Here is a 21,202-nt window from a genome sequence, read left to right as displayed (position 1 = left end):
TTTTTTTTTTTTTTTTTTTTTTTTTTTTTTTGAGACGGAGTCTGGCTCTGTCGCCCAGGCTGGAGTGCGGTGGCCGAGGTTCTATGTTTTTAAGGAAGCAAAATGGAATTATTTGAATTTAGCTTTTACCGATCACATGAAAAGTATGGGACATTAAATTTGCATTTGCCTCCGAGACTGTGAGGCATGAGTTGCAAATTAAAATACATCATATGAGCCTTGCATCAATTAGGATGAAATAAAGTTTATTCTAGCAATCTGCTTAGCAGCCTTGTTAATGTCAAGGCTAATGAATGCTGCTGATGAATAAATTCCTGAAGAAGAAAGGAACCCCAATCGGAGGTAAGTGCATGATGTCTTCAATTAGAGACTAGAAAAAGAAAGGGCAAAGAAATTCTGTGCCTATGAAGATAAATCCTCTAATTTGCATTTGTTATAACGTTATCAGCTGCCTTCTTTTTCTGACTAGGGTCATAATATTTATGGGTTTGAACTGGAAGTTCTACTGCAGAGAATTAATGTGTGCAAAGCTCCTCACTGGTCCAAGATAGGTCGACTGAAGCGATCCAACATGCCAAAGCTTGGGGTAATAATAATTTTCAAAATCTTATTTATTTATTTATTTTAATGTGGGGTAGCTACCAGGGAACACACTATACTTTTTAAAATAGGAATTGGTTATCTTGTTATAGGAACTTCAGTACATTTTAACTTTGGCACTAAATATCTTTTCCTTTGAATTCAGCATATTATTCGTAAAAGCCTCTGGTAGTTTTTAAAATCATCAGCTAGAATCTAGGAATAGTGAACAAAGACAGCACATGCATGTTACCTTCACTTTGTCATTCCTGAAGTGACAGCCCTTAGGGCAAGGTTGCAGGGTTCAGAAATCGTTGAGTGTTATCATTTAGGAAGAAGACGGGAAGAATGAATGGAGGAGAATTGATGTTGGTTGTATAAGAATGCAATATTGCTTGATGATATCTTGTAATTAAAAAAAAGGAAAAAAGAAGGCAATGAACTAGTGCTTTCTGTGTTAGTTACCTCTCATGACAACTCCAGTTTTATTTTATAGACAGTCTCATAGGGGTAACATAACTTGTTCTGGATCATGTAACTAGTAAGGGGGAACAACTGAGATTTGAACCCAGGCCTGGGTGACTTAAAGCCAGTGTGTACTTTTCATTCTACCTGCTTGCTTCATGTATGAAGGTTTTGCAGTTTTGTGTGAAGCACCTTCTTCCTAAACCTGATACTGCTCAGTGCTTGAAATCTTATTTTTCTTAAAGCTTATAAATAAAATGGACGTGTTGCCCCATCAGATAAGTTAGGAATCCGTACCTTTTTCATAATGTTCTCTAGAGGATTCTGCCACTACAGATCAAAGTTGGGGCCACTGCTCTTGCTTCTTTTCTTACTCATATCTTTAAGGTGGTAGAGTTGTTATTAGCACTTCATCTGAATACTTGCTTAGCTTTTTACCCCCTTCAAGATTTTCTTTATATGGCATCTTCTCAGTGAGGTATACCCCATTGCCCTATTTAAGATGCAGTCCCCCGATATTCCTTGTACCCCTCACCCTGCTCTGTTTTCCCATTTTCTATATACTTGTTACCTCCTAAAACTATATAATTTCTTACTTATGATGTCTGTTTTTTATTACACATTTCAAATGAGGCCAGGAATCCTTTCTGTTTTGATCACTGCTGTATCCTGAGTGCCTAGGATAATGTCAGATACATAGTAAATGTTCAAAAATATTTGATTGATAAATGGAAGAATGAGAATTTTATCATAATTTTGGGCCAGCATCAAAATATGTTAGAAAGAAATGTTCTCAGTGTCTGCTCTTTCATGAAATTTGCTTTTTGTTCCCATCTCGTAGGGCCGGAGTGGATTTGGTGAAAGAAATGCTACCTGTGGTCGAATGATCTGTGATGTGGAAATTTCAGCAAAGGAATTGATTCGTTGTAAAAGCTACCATCTGTCTGAACTTGTTCAGCAGATTCTAAAAACTGAAAGGGTTGTAATCCCAATGGAAAATATACGAAATATGTACAGGTATGATCCTAGATTCTTCAGAATTCATCTGTCTTGAAATTAACAACAGCAGGACACTAGCACTATCCTTAGTCTGGAGGGACATGAGCCAGTGGTGCTGTAGAGGGGAAATTGTTTCCACTATTTTCGTAATTTGAACTAGTTTACCTCTTGAATTATTGTAATTGATCAGTTTATCTCCGTCTCCCTCACCTGTGTTAACGCTATCTTGATGTTTCCTAACAGTAGTTTGGATTTAGATTTCTACTCTTAATTCATTTATTCAGGAATTAGGGTAGATATTTTAGAAATATAAAAACTGAGCAATCATTAAGTTAGAGGTATTGCTTGCTTATTTCTTCCTCCTATTCCTCTGACCATCTCTCATTCATTCCTGCTAGTTCTTCCTGAGTTCCTCCTTGGACTTCTCTTTTCTGACTTTGCTCCCTCTCTAGGTGATCTCATTGAGTCTTAGGAATTTAAATACCATGTGGATGCCTATGCCTCCCACCTGTGTATCTTCAGGTTAGACCTCCCTAAATTCCAGACTCAGTGTATCTATTTTACCTATTTTACTTGATATCTAATGTGAACTCCCAGCTTGTTCAAAACTGAGCTCTGATCGATCCTAGGTTCTTCCTGTAGTCTTTCCTTACTAAATTAATAAGTATATTTTTAATATACTGGAAACTTCCAGAGTCTTACTTAGCCCAAAATCTCTGAGGCATCTTTAATTCCTCTCTCTGATATCCCACACTAGATGCATCAGGGTATCCTGTCATTTCTATATTCTAAATATGTCTTTTTTTTTTTTTTTTTTTTTTTTGAGACGGAGTCTCGCTTTGTCGCCCAGGCTGGAGTGCAGTGGCGCGATCTCGGCTCACTGCAAGCTCCGCCTCCCGGGTTCACACCATTCTCCTGCCTCAGCTGGGACTACAAGCGCGCACCACCATGCCCGGCTATTTGTGTTTTTAGTAAAGACGGGGTTTCACCGTGTTAGCCAGGATGGTCTCGATCTCCTGACCTAGTGATCCGCCCGCCTCGGCCTCCCAAAGTGCTGGGATTACAGGCGTGAGCCACCGCGCCTGGCCTATTCTAAATATATCTAAGTCTGACCACTTCTTTTCAATTCCATTGGACCCATCCTGTCTAAGCTGCTATCCTCTTTCCCCTGGATTACTGGGTTAATATGCCTATCCCCTACTTTTCCCCTTTCCCCCTTGTGGTAGATTCTCAATCCAGAACCAGAGTTATCCTGCTAAAATCAAGTCATATGTGATACTCGGCTCAGAATCTTCCAGTGACTCTGTTTCATTCAGAGTAAAAACTAAAGTCCTTATTTTTACTTACAAGGTCCTTTACAATGTGTCTCTATGTTGTTAACTCTGTTGTTATCTCCTACTCCTCTTTCCATCATTCTCTCTGATCTAGCCATATTGGCCTCTTTCCTAGCCCTGGAACTGTCAGATTTGCATGCAGCTCAGGGCTTTTAAGTGTGCTATCCTGTCTGCCTGGAATGCTCTTTCCATAAGTCTTGCTCCTTCACCTCTTGCAGATTTTTATTCTCAGTGAAATCTTCCACTATTTCCTAACAAACATTTCAGTCTCTGCTTCTGATACTTAATATTCCCGTTGCTTAACTTTTAACATTATATAACATACTGTATACTTAATTTCTTTGTCTTTTTTATACTCTGTCTCCCCCATGAGGACATAAGCTCCAGGAGGATAGGAAATTTTGTTTGTTTTGGTCACAGCCAATGCCTGGCACATAGTAAGCGTGCAATATATACTCACTGGATGGAATGAATGAAAGGATTTAGATAGTTTTCAGGCTTGTAGTTATTGTATTACTTCAGTTTTTCCTTACGGGATTCTGTGTGTGTGTGTGTTTTGGAGAAAAGCATTGGGATCAATGGTATGAATGAATTCCTGGTTACATACTGACCTTATTTTAAATTGTTTCTGAAGCCAAGGTGCTGTTGCTCTGAGTTTACTTACACCCAAAATTCCTTGTAATATTTTGTGAAGTTCTGATTATAGGCATTGTTTCTTTTAATTACTTGATTCTGTTTCATTCTTACTTTTCTGTACAGTGAATCTTCTCAACTGTTATACCTGTTGGAACACACCTGGAAAGATGCCAAGTTCATTTTGCAGATCATGTGTGAGCTAAATGTTCTTCCATTAGCATTGCAGATCACTAACATCGCTGGGAACATTATGGTAAATTTAACTTAGAAAGGGGGAAAAAGCATTTCCTGTTAGATTCAGTATTTGCTTGGGGTAGTTGTTATATGATAATGAGTCTAGATGCATGCTTATAAAATGAGTAACTTAGATTCTGAAAGCTGGATGTCTTTTGTAAAAGGAAGAACTGGTTGGGAGAAGGGGAGGAATGCCAGGTGCAGTGTGTTGAAATTTGGGCGAACATACGGATCATCTCTCTAACATCTGGATGTGTCTGTTTAGTGGAATGGTCCATTTGGGAGTAAATAAATAGCCAAGTTGTCAATATTTTAAGCTGTCTTTGTCTCCTTTAACTATAATGCTTAAAGAAAATGTTAGGAATAATTTGGTACCTTTTTTAAAAAACAGCCCGTTATTAGGAATAGTTTTAAAGGAGGTGCTGTGACTAAACTTACTGACTCAAAGTTGCTTTTGTTAGTTGTGGTTTTGAGCTCAAATTTAAAAAATAAATTCCATTTAATAGTCCAGGACGCTGATGGGTGGACGATCCGAGCGTAACGAGTTCTTGTTGCTTCATGCATTTTACGAAAACAACTATATTGTGCCTGACAAGCAGATTTTCAGGAAGCCTCAGCAAAAACTGGTGGGTCCAAAACTGTGCAGTATTTTGTTTTCTCTTACCCTCTCCCTTTTTAATACCTACTTACCCCCCCCTTTTAAATACCTAGATAGCCTTTTTTTCTGTGATAACATCTGCTTTCAAAATAGCTAATCCCTTGTGTACTGTAGAAACCGTGTCAAGTTTATTCCCTTGTTTTTGTGTGGTCATTTCCTTTTCCACTTTGTAAAAGGAAAATGCACTTTGTGCAGGCAAAATTATTTGTGAAATACGAAATTCTTTGAGGGAAGCATTAGACCTCTCTGATGGGTGACCATATACGGAATGTGTTCTGGCACCTTAGCCCTATCCAAAGATAAATGCCAGTTAAACTTTTTATTTTCCTAAACCGTATGAGCCTTTATTTTTGTGTTGCATTTTTCTGTGCTAGTATGACCAAGGTCACCCATAGTCAGATTTCTGAAGTGGCCTCCATCACTTTGGAACTAAAACTTAGTTTAGCTATTGTTTTATTAGCACTGATATTAATTAATTCAGAAATGGGAATTGAATGTTAAAATTTGATTCAGGTTCTCATATTTGCTTGTTTTTTAGTGTACATTATCAAAATTGGTATAGGGAATATTCATTTAAAGGACTTTAACTTCTGCTGAGGTATTGAATGTTGGCCAGTAATAAACTACTTAGGAACGGATTTTCAGTATATGGATGTACTTATTTTATGGTGTCCATATTAATAATAGGGATAATGATAATGTCTACATGAAGCATTTTATGTTTTTACATCATGAATATTAGAGTAGTGATTTTAAGAGGGCTGTTTTATAATCTCAAATTTTGTATAATATGAAAAGTGGTATTTTTCAATATTCATTGATTTAAAAATATGAAATTTTGTAAATTCAGAAACATAAAGATAAAATTTTTGTATTTGTTAACTCAGGATATAGTATTTGTTTAAGAAATTACTATGCTTGGAATTAATTTGGATTCATGAACATATTACAATAACTGTCTTTCCCAACAGATAGGACCAGTAACTGAAATGTTTGTTAGAACTAAGTCCTGCAATTGGAAAAGAAAGGATCATCAAAATTTTAAATTAGTTAATTAGTGGTGAAGTTATCTTTCCATTTGATATTAGGGAGATGAAGATGAAGAAATTGATGGAGATACCAATAAATATAAGAAAGGACGTAAGAAAGCAGCTTATGCTGGAGGCTTGGTTTTGGACCCCAAAGTTGGTAAGGCTGGGCAGTGAATTGGTTTTCTCCCAATATTAAGGAGTTTCTTAATGTGGATCTAGGCTTGAGAAACTAGAAGACCTGAATTATATCTTACAGGTCAGCAAATAGGTCTCATGACTTTTATCTTTCATTCATGTGAAAATCTTGGTTGCCAGTCACCTGACATAGACTTAATGTGAATTTTGTTATGCTGTGTTCCAATGAAATATTTATAGACATTGAAATTTAAATTTCATATAGTTTTCATATGTCATGAAATATTGTTTTTGATTTTTTTCCAACCATTTAAAAATGTAAAAACCATACTTAAGCTCATGGATGGTACAAAAATAAGCAGTAGGTTGGATTTGGTCTGTAACCGTAGGTTGTCCAATAGATAGGTAGCTGTCCAGTACATAGATAGCTGTTTGTCCTGACCAGTTCAGTTGACAGCAAAGTTAAAGAATACAGACAATAACCACCAATTTTAACTTTAACAGGAGAATACCTTTTCCCTATTGTCATGAATGGCGAAGATGTTTTGTGGTACACAGAGCTAGAAATAATCTTTAAAAAAATAAAAATAAAAAACTTTTTTTTTTTTTTGGAGACAGAGTTTTACTCTGTTGCCCAGGCTGGAGTGCAGTGGTGTGATCTCTACTCACTTCAGCCTTCACCTCTTGGGTTCAAGCGATCCTCCTGCCTCAGCGTCCTGAGTTGCTGGGACTACAGGTGTGTGCCACCATGCCCAACTAATTTTTTGTATTAAAAAAAACCATTTCAACCATTCCCAAGTGTACAGTTCAGTAGTAGTGTTAAGAATATTCACATTGTTGTGAAGGAATTAATGTGAATTTTATCCAGTAAGTTAATTCTGAGTAGGAGACATTTTTGACAAAAGTGATTTTATTATTAGTTATAATGAAATGGAGCACTAGTACTTGGTGTTATGTAGGTCTGGGTTTGAATTCAATGTGATCTTGGACTGCCTGTTTAACCTCTGTAAGCTTCAGTTTCTTCTGTAAAATAGAGATAAGAGTAATATCTACCACACAGGGATTTAAGGATAAATTAGTATGATACTGGACACAGAATAAACTATCTTATGTGTTTGCAATTATTACTGTCTTAATAGTGGACATTTATTTTTATTCAGTTTCTTCTCAAGGTGAAGATAACTCTTTGTAAATGTCCTACAGAAATATAGTAGCTTTCTGTTCATCCTTTGCAAGTAAAAAGGGTGGGTCGTTCCACTACTGACATTTATATATATGTGTCTCTTGTTTGATTTTAGCTCAGTTTTTGTACAGGTAAGTGTGCTGTCCATTTTATATTTTGAAGCTGTTGTAAAAGAATAAATTACTCGGCCGTGCACGGTGGGTCACACCTGTAATCCCAGCACTTTGGGAGGCTGAGTCAGGCAGATCACGAGGTCAGGAGATCGAGACCATCCTGGCCAACATGGTGAAACCCCATGTCTACTAAAATACAAAAAATTAGCCAGGCATGGTGGTGTACGCCTGTAGTCCCAGCTATTCGGGAGGCTGAGGCAGGGGAATCTCTTGAACCTGGGAGGCGGAGGTTGCAGTGAGCCGAGATTGCACCACGGCACTCCATCCTGGAGACAGAGTGAGACTCCGTCTCAAATAAATGAATAAATAAACAAACAAACAAACCACTTACTTGGTTTTATTTGGGGTAGGAGTGGGAGAGCAGGTAGGAGAATTCTTCAAAGAATTCTTGCTTTGAAGGAGAGTTGAACTTTTTTTTTTTAAATGGATGTGATACCTCTCAGATACTTGATTGGGAAGGTATTTGCTCATGATAATGGTGTGCTTTGGGGGCAGCTGGGGAAAGGACTGGTTGTAGCTGGTTCTAAAGAGAGACAGGATCTTTTTCTCCCTCTTCTTTTGTGATCTGGCTTTTCACTAATCCGCATTATTTTATAGAACAGTAGTTGATTCTTTTTTTCCCTTTTTGTCTGTCTCACAGCTCTGGATAGTGTATGTGGATAGTACAAAGTTTCTAATATACTTATAGTGCTTTTAATAATGATGTTTTGACAATTCTGCTTTTCTTTAGACTTTTTATGACATGTGACTTTTAATTTCAGGTTTTATGATAAGTTCATTTTGCTTCTGGACTTCAACAGTCTATATCCTTCCATCATTCAGGAATTTAACATTTGTTTTACAACAGTACAAAGAGTTGCTTCAGAGGCACAGAAAGTTACAGAGGTTTGTATTTAACCTGGGACTCTTGAAATCGAGTTTAAAAGAATTGCTTAAAGAAGGAAGATCTGTGTCTTTTAAAATAGTTTTATTGTGGTATTATTCATATACCATATAATTCACCTGTTAAAAGTGTGTAGTTCAGTGGCTTTTAGTGTATTCCCAGAGTTTGCAGCCATCATCACAACCAGTTTTAGGATATTTTCATTATTCCCCAAATAAACCTTTTAGCTGTCACCTCCCTCAATCCCCTATCCCTTCCATCTCTAGGCAACTACTAATCTTTTTGCTTATATGGATTTGTGTATTCTGGACATCTCATAAATAGAATCATACAATATATGGCCTTTCGGTATCTGGCTTATTTCACTTATAATGTTTTCAAGGTTCATCCATTTTGTAGAATGTACTAGTACTTTATTCATTTGTGTTGCTGAATAATATTCCATTTTATATGCATGCGTGGTGTATGTGTAGGTGTATATACATATACCACATTTCTTTTTTGTAATTGTTTTAAATACATGGCAGAAGATGTTTGGTTGCCCTCTAGCTCCTGAATTTATATGTCCTTTAGTTCTCACCACAAGCTTAGGACCTGTTTTTCAATCTCAATTTCATATTCCCGGAAGAGAGAATCCGATAGGTTTGCCTAGGTTGGTGAGCGCCCCAGGTCCCCGTTAACTGTGACCACAAGAGTAGGTTCACAGGGTACAAATCTAGCTGCTAAGGGTGGGCCTTTCTGTGGGACTAGTGGATACTTTTACAGAGAAGATACTGGGTAGACATCCCCAAAAAGTGTGACTGCATTCAATTAATATTTGAGCTCTGCTCTGCTACTGTGCCAGCATGTTGATAATTAATATTATTTAGCCTCTGCCCACCTCCATTTTGCTTATTGGAGCTTTCCAGCTTGAATTCTGGATATATAATAGAATCATTTTGAGGCCGGGCGCGGTGGCTCACGCCTGTAATCCCAGCACTGTGAGAGGCCGAGGCGGGTGGATCACGTGGTCAGGAGATCGAGACCATCCTGGCTAACACAGTGAAACCCCGTCTCTACTAAAATACAAAAAATTAGCCGGGCGTGGTGGTGGGCGCCTATAGTCCCAGCTACTCGGGAGGCTGAGGCAGGAGAATGGCATGAGCCCAGGAGGCAGAGCTTTCAGTGAGCCCAGATCGCGCCAGTGCACTCCAGCATGGGCAACAGAGCGAGACTCCGTCTCAAAAAAAAAAAAAAATGGAATCATTTTGGAGTTGGAAGGGACCTCAGAGGTCATCTAAGAAATACTATACATGTAGCAGTTTATAGATCTAAATCATTTTCATGCATGGTACCTCAGGACAGTTAGGGTCACACAGGTAGTAGTTGTAGAGCTACGAGTAGATTGTAAATTTCCTGAATCTACATCCTTTCAGTTTACTTTTTATTTGACTTTCATAGTTGCTGTAAATAAATTGGAATGTGTACCAGGATCTCTTTAATAGATTTACTATCATCATCTGTTATATTGGAAAACAATAGGTCCCTATTACTATTGTAAGAGCGTTCACTTGAAGATATTGATCTCTATAAAATCAGATGCTTTGTAAAGGCTAGGTTATCAAATGGCCTTGACTTGATGTACTTTAAACCAAGAGGTTTATTTTTATTTCTGAACCTTGAAAGGCAAAGTGTTGCTGGCTTTTTTCTTTGTAGCTGGTTAAGTTAGAATTAATGAGTGCTTGAGAAAAAGATGTCCTAATCTTCCCCCTGCCTTTTTCCCTCCTTGTAAATTTTAATCATAAGAAGACTGCTGGTGCCTTTTCCTGAAATGTTGCCTATTCTTCGTGTCGATTGCATCAGCAATCTCTTGTAGGTACAAAGGTACGTACATAAGAGTGAAGGGATCATCCTGATGGTATTTAGTTTTTAGAAACTGTCGCGCATGGCCGTATGTAACATCGTGCTCCAAACTCTTTTGTTTTTCTTTTGTTTTTTTGAGACGGAGTTTCGCTCTTGTTGCCCAGGCTGGAGTGCAATGTTGTGATTTTGGCTCACTGCAACCTCCACCTCCCAGGTTCAAGCAGTTCTCTTGCCTCAGCCTCCCGAGTAGCTGGGATTACAGGCATACGCCACCGCACCTAACTAATTTTGTATTTTTAGTAGAGATGGGGTTTCTCCATGTTGGTCAGGCTGGTCTTGAACTCTCAATCTCAGGTGATCCACCCGCCTCGGCCTCCCAAAGTGCTGAGATTATAGACGTGAGCCACTGCTCCTGGCTGCTCCGAACTCTTAAATTTGCTGATTTATGAGCTTTTTATTTTTAGTCTAGAGCATTTACAATAATTGCTGTGATTCTCCATAGTTTTCAATTTCTATAGCATTTTGTTTGGTAGTAAAAATGATTTAAAATAGTAGTTTAGCTGCTGGTTATTTTATTTTTTTAATCTTGGAGGTGTTAGTGTTTGTATTTTAAAAACAATTTCACCAAACATGTTGTTCTCCAGTCTTGTCGAAGAGAGATAGCATGTGTAAAAATGTATCCCTTTAAATGAAATCTAAATTTGTGTCTAACTACAGGGGTGGGAGATAGTGGGAATGACAGCCTAATATAATTGGGAAAGAAGAGGGCAATGGTGACCTGTTCTACAACCCTCTCAGCTCTTTCTTATACTACTCATGCATTGTTGACCTTATATAAGATAATAGCTTTTCAAGATGTGATCATGGGGGAAAGCTCCTATAAAGTATTACTGTAGAAATTTATTTCACAAAAGTTTGATTTGTGTGAAATTTGTTGTGTTTATCAGGATGGAGAACAAGAACAAATCCCTGAATTGCCAGATCCAAGCTTAGAAATGGGCATTTTGCCCAGAGAGATCCGGAAACTGGTAGAACGGAGAAAACAAGTCAAACAGCTAATGAAACAGCAAGACTTAAATCCAGACCTTATTCTTCAGGTATATCTTTTCACTAAGAAACATTTGAGTGACAGTCTCAGCTTTTACAGTTTGATTATTTATGAGTAAACAGGATGCTGGGCAAATGCAGGTACTTATTTTAAGTTTGTGGGTAGGTGACCATTTAAAAATTAGACTAGAGTGCCTCAGAATGGAAGCCACCTTTGTTTACAAAGGTTGTATCTGAGCAAGATACCTCTAGCTCCTGGGAGCTTTGGAGTCTGTGTTTACTTGCTGCTTCTAGGAGGTTAGGGAATCATGGATCCAAGAGAATGGGTTGAGTATGTTAATTCTTTTTTATTCAGGGATATTGAGGGTTTCCCTTTTTATTGGAGATCTAGAAAGACATCTAATGTAATGCTTAAGCATCTGTAAATGTTGTTGTTTTGTCTTTTGTTCTGTGTGGCCTGCAGTATGACATTCGACAGAAGGCTTTGAAGCTCACAGCGAACAGTATGTATGGTTGCCTGGGATTTTCCTATAGCAGATTTTACGCCAAACCACTGGCTGCCTTGGTGACATACAAAGGAAGGGAGGTAAATGGCATAATAACATTCACATCTCTAGATACGAGAGTATTTTTAACTATACATGTTATAGTGTGGGAAAGTCAAGTTTATTACCTAGTTATACAGCATCAAATACAGTACCCCTCTCTTTGGATGACAGGTTTGAGATAAATAGGCGTTTAAATAAGGATTCATTAATTCGTGTGTGTGTGTGTGTGTGTGTGTGTGTGTGTTTATTATTGAACATCTACTACATGCCAGGCATTGTTCTAGGTTCTCGGGATAGAATGTCAAGCAAGACATAAAAGATTCCTGTAATGAGGCTTACCTTCTACCCAGAATGGGAGGGGTTTGGGGGTGGGGACGACATGGGTTGGGAATGTGGGGTGGAGAGAGGGTGGTTTGGGAAAACAGACTGTAAATAAGTAAATAAACATGTATAAGAAATAGCTGAGAAAATATGATAGAAGTAAATGCTCTGTAGATAAAACAGGGTGGTGGGCTAGAGAATGTTTAGATGGCTAGATTGGTCAGGGAAGGCTTCTTTGAGGAGGTGACATGAATGAGACCTAAATGACGTAAGACAGCTTTTTTTTTTTTTTTGGCTGATGGATTAGCTTGGAGTGTGAGTGAAAGGTAGAAATCAGGAAGATAGCTAATAGAGCCTTTTACTAAGATGGAGGAAACTGGGAAAGAAGGATTAAGAGTTCTGTCGTGGATGTGTTGCCTTTGGCATGAGTAGTAGATCTCCAGGCATAATAAGGAGGCCATTGGATGTATAAATCCAGAATTTCCAGGAATATGTCAAGACAGGATTTATGGATTGAGAGTTACTGGCTTTAATAAGATGGTCCAGACACCAAATAGAATTTAGGTACCGTCACTTTATGAACACTGTAAGCTTCAACTGTTTTAGCCCTATGTGCTTGGGTTTTTCTTAATTTGTAAAATAATAGTTATTTATGAATGTTAAATTCCATTTAACTACCTGTCTGTGGGTTTAAGACTATTTAGTCTTAAAGGAGGTAGGTAGTGGTCATGGGAAAAATGCTTATAATGGGGTGTCTGCACTCTGAATGCTCTAGAGCAGGGGTCGGCAAATGATGGCCATTGGGCCAGATGCAGTCTGCCATCTATTTTTGTAAATAATATTCTATTGGAACAGAGCTAAGCTCATTTATTTATGTATCATCTGTGGCTGCTTTTGTGTTATGAGAGCAGAGCCGAGTAGGAAAGATGGAGGCTCATATGGCCCGCAAAGCCTGATATATTTACTCTCTGGTCTTTTTTAGAAAAAAAGTTTGCTGACCCCTGCTTTAGAGTTTAGACCAGCTCTGTCCAGTAGAACTTTATGATGATGAAAATGTTCTCCATCTGTACTATCCGGTGCTGTAGTCTCTAGCCACAAGTGGCCAGTGAGCACTTGGTATCTGGCTAGTGCCAACTGGCTGAGGAACTGGATTTTTAGATTGCTTTAATTATAATTAAAATGAATTTAAACTTAAATAGACAAATGTTACTAGTGGCTACTGTGTTGGACAGTGCAGATCTAACTGGTATGTGAAATAAACGTCAGGATGTTCAGAATCACTCTTCTGGTGGCAGCCCTATCTCAAAGATTTGGCTCAGGGCACAGTGAGGAAGGGCAAAACATGTATTGAACACCAGTGATGTGATAGCTTTCTTATGCATTATTTCACTGAAATTACACAAGAATCCTTTGAAATAGATAATAATGTTCTCATTTTTTAGATGAGGAAGTTAAAACTCAAAGAGATAAAGTATAACAAGTGGCTATTTGAATGTAAATCCTTTTAGTACAGTAGGGTTGTCTCTTCCATCTCAAGATGTCTTTTATGACTGGTTCTGCTTTATATTCTACCTCTTATTACAGGAAGATCATTATTTTTGGTACCCATCTCAAGACACAGGCCTTTTTTATGTGAGAAAGATATAGATGTTTTAGGGGCTAGTTGAAGTGAGGGAAGGGAAGGATGTTTTCAGTTTCTTAAGCTAAGTTTACTTTAAAATTATTTAAATTTTATTTCTTTACATGTATCCAGTGGCTTCTGATGGAATACCATCTTATTTTTGTATTAGGAAATGCACTCACTATGCCCCAACTGGGTGATAATACATGGGTTGACTATTGAGATTGGATCAAGGTTACTCTTAAGTTTCTCACGAGAGGCAATAGTTGACAATTTACTCCCTTGGAGAGTGCCTCTTGCTGTTGGGAAATCCCTGTTGTTACATTTTCTGCATTGGCTCAGAAATCCACAAGCTTAAAAGGGCACTGTTGATAATGATAAGCCCCAAATTTGTCCAGTGATCTCCCCCACTCTCCTAATCCATTGTATTTTGAGGGCAATGGTTTTCTTTAGCTGGATTTTAATAGGGAGTTTAAACACAATTTTATTTTCTGTTAAATAAAATATAATAATAACAAATCTTTAATAAATGAACTATAAAAAAACCCTGTTCTCTACACTAAAAAAACAAAGAATTTCAGACAAATCTAGAACTACTTGTATGTGATTTAAATTCTTGGTTTCTGCTTTCCTCTTTTCTCTTTACCCTTTGCTTTTTTCCTCAAATAAGGATAAATAAAGCTCTGGAAAGTAGGCCTTTAAAGTAATATGAAGCGACTGAGAAATAATAATTATGCAGTTTCTCCCAGGAAATCTTATTCTAGAAGAAGATCCAAAGTCACTTACAAATATTATTTCCTAACATAAAAATGATTGTTAAAGTATTGGAGATAATTATTAGCACTGGTGGATGGAAGTAAGATGGAAGAAAGATGTGATCATCTTTCTTTGGTTAGCATCTTTTAATTGTTAAAGAGGTAGGAGGAGTGAAGTGAAAATGAGAGCCAGTGTGCTGAGATTTTGGAATACCTTTGTAACTTATTAAACTAGTATTTTTTGTGACAAGATAGAGTGGGCAGAATAATACAGTAAGCTGCAGATCTTAAAAGTTCATTGCTTTTCAAGTCCTTGTGGGATAAATTAGATTAAGGTTCAAGTGGAAATTAATGAGAAGGAAACCTGGTAGCATGCCATTGCAAAAGATTATAAAATTTTGCATTTGGATGTGGATTAAATACACAGCCTTGGGAGGCCTTGAAGCCTCCCTTTCCTTTTTATTTTTAAGTCTATTTTGTGTTTGCTCAGTTTTTTTGGAATCGTGCAGGTTTGGCTCTAGCGACCTAATAATTTCTGTAATCAAATGTATTATGGCTGCTAGAATACTCAGAGTAATTACTAATTGTACTTTTTAAAACAGGTGTATAATAAAAGTGCTAGTAGTTGTGTCAAATGGGCATCAATATTGTGTTTTCACAGGTGTGATCTTTCACACTTAAACTCTTCCATGATTTTGAATTGCTTGGTGGTAGAGGAATGAGCTAATGGGTAAGGAATTGTGTGAGGGATCTCACAGTGTGTACGTTATTTAAAAGTAATGAAGTCAGTATTTCAGAGAAGTACTCTGTGAATCTATAGAAATACCATCTGTATTTGTGTTTGTTCTCAGTGCTTGTGTAGAGAGGCATAAAAAAGAAATTGGGCAAGCCTACAGCACTGAGTGGACATATATTTTTAAACCATGAGGAAAAGGGGTATCAGTTGTCAAATGTCTGACGTGGTAATTGAAGTGATTGTTCACTAGATGGCGATAGACACCCTGAGATCATTAATCAATTAAGGATTTTATTCTGTGAACAATAGTGAAGGTAATTTAATGAGTTAAATCTGTCCACATTTTAGACTTTTATTCATTTTGGAACTATTAAAGAAAATCTAACACTGGCCCAAAGGATTGTAATACTCTAGTGTTTAAAATAATGATGATTTTTTAATCATTAGTTATATTGATAGGAACGGTAATTTATAGCAAGTTAATTCTTTTATCAAGTAGCTAAATTCTGATTTCTGGCCATGGAGACGCGATGCATGACTCCCTCAGTCACAGTATCAGAAGCTAATCTAAAGGGAATTGGAAAGGATTTTGATATATAATTTTGCCTTTTTGAATTTGTTTTTTTATTACGATTTATTTTATTTTATTTATTTATTATGTTTTTTTGAGACAGAGTCTCCCTCTGTTGCCCAGACTGGAGTTCGGTGGCGCGATCTCAGCTCACTGCGAGCTCCTCCTCCTGGGTTCACACCATTCTCCTGCCTTAGCCACCCAAGTAGCTGGGACTACAGGCGCCCGCCACCACGCCCAGCTAATTTTTTGTATTTTTAGTAGAGATGGGATATCACCATGTTAGCCCAGATGGTCTCGATCTCCTGACCTCGTGATCCACCCACCTCGGCCTCCCAAAGTGCTGGGATTACAGGCATGAGCCATTGCGCCTGGCCTATTTTATTTTATTTTAAGAAACAGGGTCTCACTTTGTTGCCCAGGCTGGAGAGCAGTGGTGTGATCATAGTTCACTGCAGCATTGAATTCCTGGACTCAGACAGTCTTCTCGCCTGAGCCTCCCTAGTAGCTAGGACTACAGGCATATACCACCATCCTTGGTATATTTATTTTTATTTTTTGTAGAGATGGAGTCTTGCTGTATTGCCCAGGCTGGTCTCCAGCTCCTGGCCTCAAGGGATCCTGTCACCTTAGCTCCCAAAGCTGTAGGATTATAGGTGTGAGCCACTGTGCCTGGCTTTATTGGGGAATTTAAAACTATGTACTTACAGGTATACTCATTGCATAACTTTAGTTTAACGGGAATATTTGTCTTGATGGAATAATTATTACTTATTGACATTAGTATTGTTTTATTTCTCTACTCTCTTATTTCCGTGTCCTTGAGAAAACCATTTTTGGTCTGGATTTTTTATTGCGTTTTAAAATGTATGCTCTGATGTTTAGGTATAGAGTCCATGCATTTTCTTTTTCCTACCTGATAGGCTGAAATGAGTCTTTGCCAGCCTGCTTGCCAGTTGGTCGTAGACTGCCTGGTTTTTAGTTTTGTTTGGAGCCGGAATTTGTGCATTTTAAAAGTGTATCCAAATCATTAATGCAAACATTACAATCTTGGCAAGCCTTTCTGGGATTTTCTTGGTGATATGGTAGCACCTATCAGGATCGCTTGGGAATGGCACTAGGACAGAGGGCTCTAGCCTTTGTTGGTGTTGGTGATGAAGGAGAATGAGTGACTATGAAGAATTTTACAATTAAATATTAAGGAAGTCTTTCATCTTTACCTGTAAATAAGCAAAAATTTCACTTTTGCAATCTTTTTTCCTTCCTTCCTGTCCTGTCCTGTCCTGTCCTGTCCTCTCCTGCCCTCCCTCCCTCCCTCCCTCCCTTCCTTCCTTCCTTCCTTCTTTCCTTCCTTCCTTCCTTCTTTCCTTCCTTCCCTTCCTCTCTCCCTCCCTTTCTCTCTCTTTATTTCTTTCTTTCAGGGGGCCGGGCAGAGTTTTGCTCTTGTTGCCTAGGCTGGAGTGCAATGGTACGATCTCAGCTCACCGCAGCCTCCACCTCCCAGGTTCAAGCGTTTCTCCTGCATCGGCCTCCCAAGTAGCTGGGATTATAGGCATGTGCCACCACGCTTGGCTAATTTTGTATTTTTGGTAGAGACGGGGTTTCTCCATGTTGGTCAGGCTGGTCTTGAGCTCCTGACCTCAGATGATCTGCCTGCCTCGGCCTCCCAAAGTGCTGGGATTACAGGCATGAGCTACCGCACCCTGCCGTGATCTCTTTTCTTAATAGCCTAGTTTTTCTTTAAAAAATTAAAAGCAATAAAATATTATAGAGACAACTAAAGACCATTTCCTCCCCATCCTCTCTCATTTCTTTTTCTTTTTCGGAGGTAACTTGCCCAGAGTTGGTTTTGTCATTCTTGCCCATGGGTTGTTCTTTTTTGCTTCTACAACATGTGTGTATACATGTGGTGCGTTAAAAGTTTTTACCATGTATGTGTCATGCTATACATATTCTTTTGCAGTTTGAAAAAGTAGGAGAAACACTCTACTCTGTATGCCACATTTTAAGTATATTCATCTTGATACATTTTTAGATTTGATTCATTCATGTTAACTATTGTATAATATTTCAATGAATAAATATAGCACAGTGCATTTTTTAATTCTCCCATCATCCATATCTTTAGGTTTCCAAGTTTTCATTTTTCTTAATTATTTGCTGTTATAAACAGTGCTGCAGTAGACAACGCCATGTTTGTGAGAGTTTCTCTGGTATATTTCTAGGAGTGGAATTTGTACAACATCCACAGCAGTATATGAGGTTTTATTGATAAGAGCAACCATTTAATTTATGACAGCAAGCTCATTTTTAAAAATCAAGTAGCTAAATTCGTATGTCTGGCTGGAGCCACAATACATAACTCCCTCAGTCACAGTATCAGAGGCTAATCTTAAGAGAATTGGAAATGATTTTGATATATAATTTTGCTACTTTGAATTTTTGTTTAGTTCTCTGTTGAGACATTCTAAACTTAATATATACTTAGAGTTGTTGCATAATCCTTGATATTCCACATCCTTGCAGCACTTGTTATCTGAGTTTTTATTTTTTGGCTAGTGTCATGAGTATGAAAGGGTATGTCATTGTGATTTTAATTTACATTTTAAAGTTGGGCAGCTTTTCATGTGTTTATTAACTCTTCCGTTTTCTTGTCTGAATAGAACATAGATGTTCTGTTTTGTTGGATTGTACGTCTCTTAGTGTTCTTAGGTATTATAAAAACTACTCCTTGTTTTGTCATTTGTGCTGCAGATACTGCTTTCAGTCTGTGGCTTGTCCTTTATTTGTAGTGTTTCATTATGCAGACGTTTCTAATTTTAATGCCAGATATTTAATTTTTTCCTCTCTACACTATGTGGGTTTTTTCCCACAAGAAATCTTTACCTCCTCTAGTGACGTAGACATTCTCCCTTGTTTTCTTCTAAAAGTTGCAAAGTTTGGCTTTCTTATTTAGGTCTTTAATCCTTCTAGAAATTATTTTTAGGAATGATACAAGTTAGCAATCTAATTGTACTTGTTTGCTTCCTTGTAGAGTTATTGAATTTGTTCCTCTATTCCAGGGGTTGGCAGACTTTGACCCATGGGCTAACTCAACTCAAAACTGCCTGTTTTTATAAATTAAGTTTGTTTGATTGGGACACAGCCCTACCCATTTGTTTATGGGTGCATTTGTGCTACAACAGTAGAGTTGAGTAGTTGCCACAGGTACTGAGTGAACTCCAAAGTCTAAAATATGTCCTATCTGGCCCTTTACAGAAAAAACTTGCCAACCCATGGTCTAAAAGATAGTCATGAGTAGTAGAAGAGTAACTCATATTTCCAACAGTAGCAGACATAGTCAGTGAAAATAGAGGAAATTACACTAAAGGTGGTAAGGAAGGAAAACAATCTTTTGGACATATAAAAAATACAAAGTTTGGGCCAGGCGTGGTGGCTCACGCCTGTAATCCCAGCGTTTTGGGAGGCTGAGGCGGGCGGATCACCTCAGGTCAGGAGTTCAAGATCAGCCTGGCCAACATGGTGAAACCCCGTCTCTACTAAAAATACAAAAAACTACCCGGGCGTAGTGACAGGTGCCTGTAGTCTCAGCTACTCAGTGGAGGCTGAGGCAGGAGAACCGCTTGAACCTGGGAGGTGGAGGTTGCACTGAGCTGAGACTGCGCCAGTGCACACCAGCCTGGGCAACAGAGCGAGACTCCATCTCAAAAAAACAAAACAAACAAACAAAAAGCAACATTTGAAGTTTTACTGATTCTTAGATTGTCATATGAGAACTTCCCTCAACCCAAGTAGAGTAAAGGGGAGGTCTGTGAATCCTCTGAAGTTGTATGTAATATTTTGTGTGTCTGTGCATATGTGTACTTTTTTGGAGAAGAGGATGCATAGCATTTAAGAGACTCAAAGGGGACCATGATGTGAAAAATGATAAAGAACGCTGGTTCTTATATTTCATTTCTGGCCTCTTATGTAGCTAGAGGGGAAACTTTAGCCTTAAAAATGTATGCTTTTGTCACCTAAAACATGGCAGTGCAAAGAATTTTCTTGCCAAACCAGACCCATTTAAACTGTGTGGGTGGTAGGAGGGAAGAGTTCTGTCTCCAGAATTTTTATAGCCACCATTAAGACTACTTTTAACTTCAGCTGACCTACTAACATTTTGATTTTTTTAAATATGAGAATTTCTTTGAAGGCTAATGTGAAGGTTTAATATGTTTTGGTAGATATAGTTTGTTAAAAAAAGAAATATCCTTTGTTAGTGATCATGAATTACCTATCACTTTCAAAGTTGCTTACTTTATAAAATTTGAAGCCAGATAATTTTTTTATTTCGTTTCTGTTGTCATATTTCAGGGATGTTTGGATTCTAAATTCCTTGCAGTTCTTCAGAACTGATAACACATACTATTCAGCTTTATTAATTCACATTCTACTCATTTAGAATTTGTGGTAATTCAGATGGAATGAGTTGAAATTCTTCTTTGTACAAATTAATAGTTATTTCAGAGCCTAGGTTCTTTTCATATACCATTAAATACAGGTTGAGTGTCCCTAATCTAAAAATCTGAAATGTTCCAAAATCTGAAACTTTTAAAGTGCCGCCATGATACGCAAAGGAAATGCTCATTGGAGCATTTTGTATTTCAGATTTTTGAGTTAGGGATGCTCGACCGGTATAGTGTAAATATTCCAAAATTCCAATTTCAAACACTGTGGTTCCAAGAGTTTCGGATACTCAGCCTGTACTATAGAAACAACTATCTACAGTTAAGTAAGTGGCATTTTATCTGCAGATCTTTTATATTGATGTACTAAGGAACAATTTGTTTACTTGTCCATTTGTCTGCATTCTTTCAAAAATCGATTAATGTTGGTACTTTCAAATAAAGGTGAAAAAAGGAAGCTTTTAGACTTTCAATAATTTGAGAGAAATGTGATAATAAAAATTCAAGTATATGGGATAATTCATGCTTATATATGCTTGCATTATAATAAACAATATATACTTATATGAAAAATATATGGTAAGCATGTAATATATATGTTATATATAATCTATTATAACAGTGTTGCATTTATAGAGACTAAGTAAGTGGGTTATACTTAGGCTTGATTTTAATTACTCTATATGCTTGAAAATACTGAGTATTTCTTTCAGAATGGCTAAGATGTTAGACTTGAGACAAATTCAGAATAACCTTATTCTTCTTTCTTAATAGTTGGAAACTAGCATCTCCAAGTTGCATGGATATTGGCCTCTGTGTGCCTTTTGGGTTTTTGGACATTGAAAGTTACAGGTTTAGGAGGACACAAGCCAGTTGATGTAAGAGACAGCTGGAAAGAGAAAGACTAGGTCAAATCTTGCCTGGGGTCTGTGAGTGTAAGAAGAAGGCTCCATCAAGGAGATCATTTAGGTATCTTCTTGTTTATCCCCCCCCCCTTTTTTTTTTT

The 21,202-nt window shown here is 37.6% G+C and overlaps 1 protein-coding gene across 1 annotated transcript in view; it reads left to right on the top strand.

Moving 5' to 3' along the window:
• Positions 1-21,202, top strand: part of POLA1 (DNA polymerase alpha 1, catalytic subunit) — a gene marked incomplete at its 5' end in the record, with an annotated part of 135,490 nt that overhangs the window by 36,333 nt on the left and 77,955 nt on the right. Inside the window, 8 exons of the mRNA XM_017863044.1 lie at positions 470-586; positions 1,886-2,061; positions 4,137-4,266; positions 4,754-4,873; positions 5,994-6,095; positions 8,190-8,312; positions 11,100-11,249; positions 11,663-11,785. Of these exons, the coding sequence (XP_017718533.1) occupies positions 470-586; positions 1,886-2,061; positions 4,137-4,266; positions 4,754-4,873; positions 5,994-6,095; positions 8,190-8,312; positions 11,100-11,249; positions 11,663-11,785 (1,041 nt within the window). The remainder of the gene's footprint in view (positions 1-469; positions 587-1,885; positions 2,062-4,136; positions 4,267-4,753; positions 4,874-5,993; positions 6,096-8,189; positions 8,313-11,099; positions 11,250-11,662; positions 11,786-21,202) is intronic.

Source organism: Rhinopithecus bieti, unplaced genomic scaffold (genome assembly GCF_001698545.2).
Source record: "Rhinopithecus bieti isolate Rb0 unplaced genomic scaffold, ASM169854v2 scaffold_68130, whole genome shotgun sequence".
NCBI lineage: Eukaryota > Metazoa > Chordata > Mammalia > Primates > Cercopithecidae > Rhinopithecus > Rhinopithecus bieti.
This window is presented reverse-complemented; position numbering and strand designations above follow the sequence as displayed.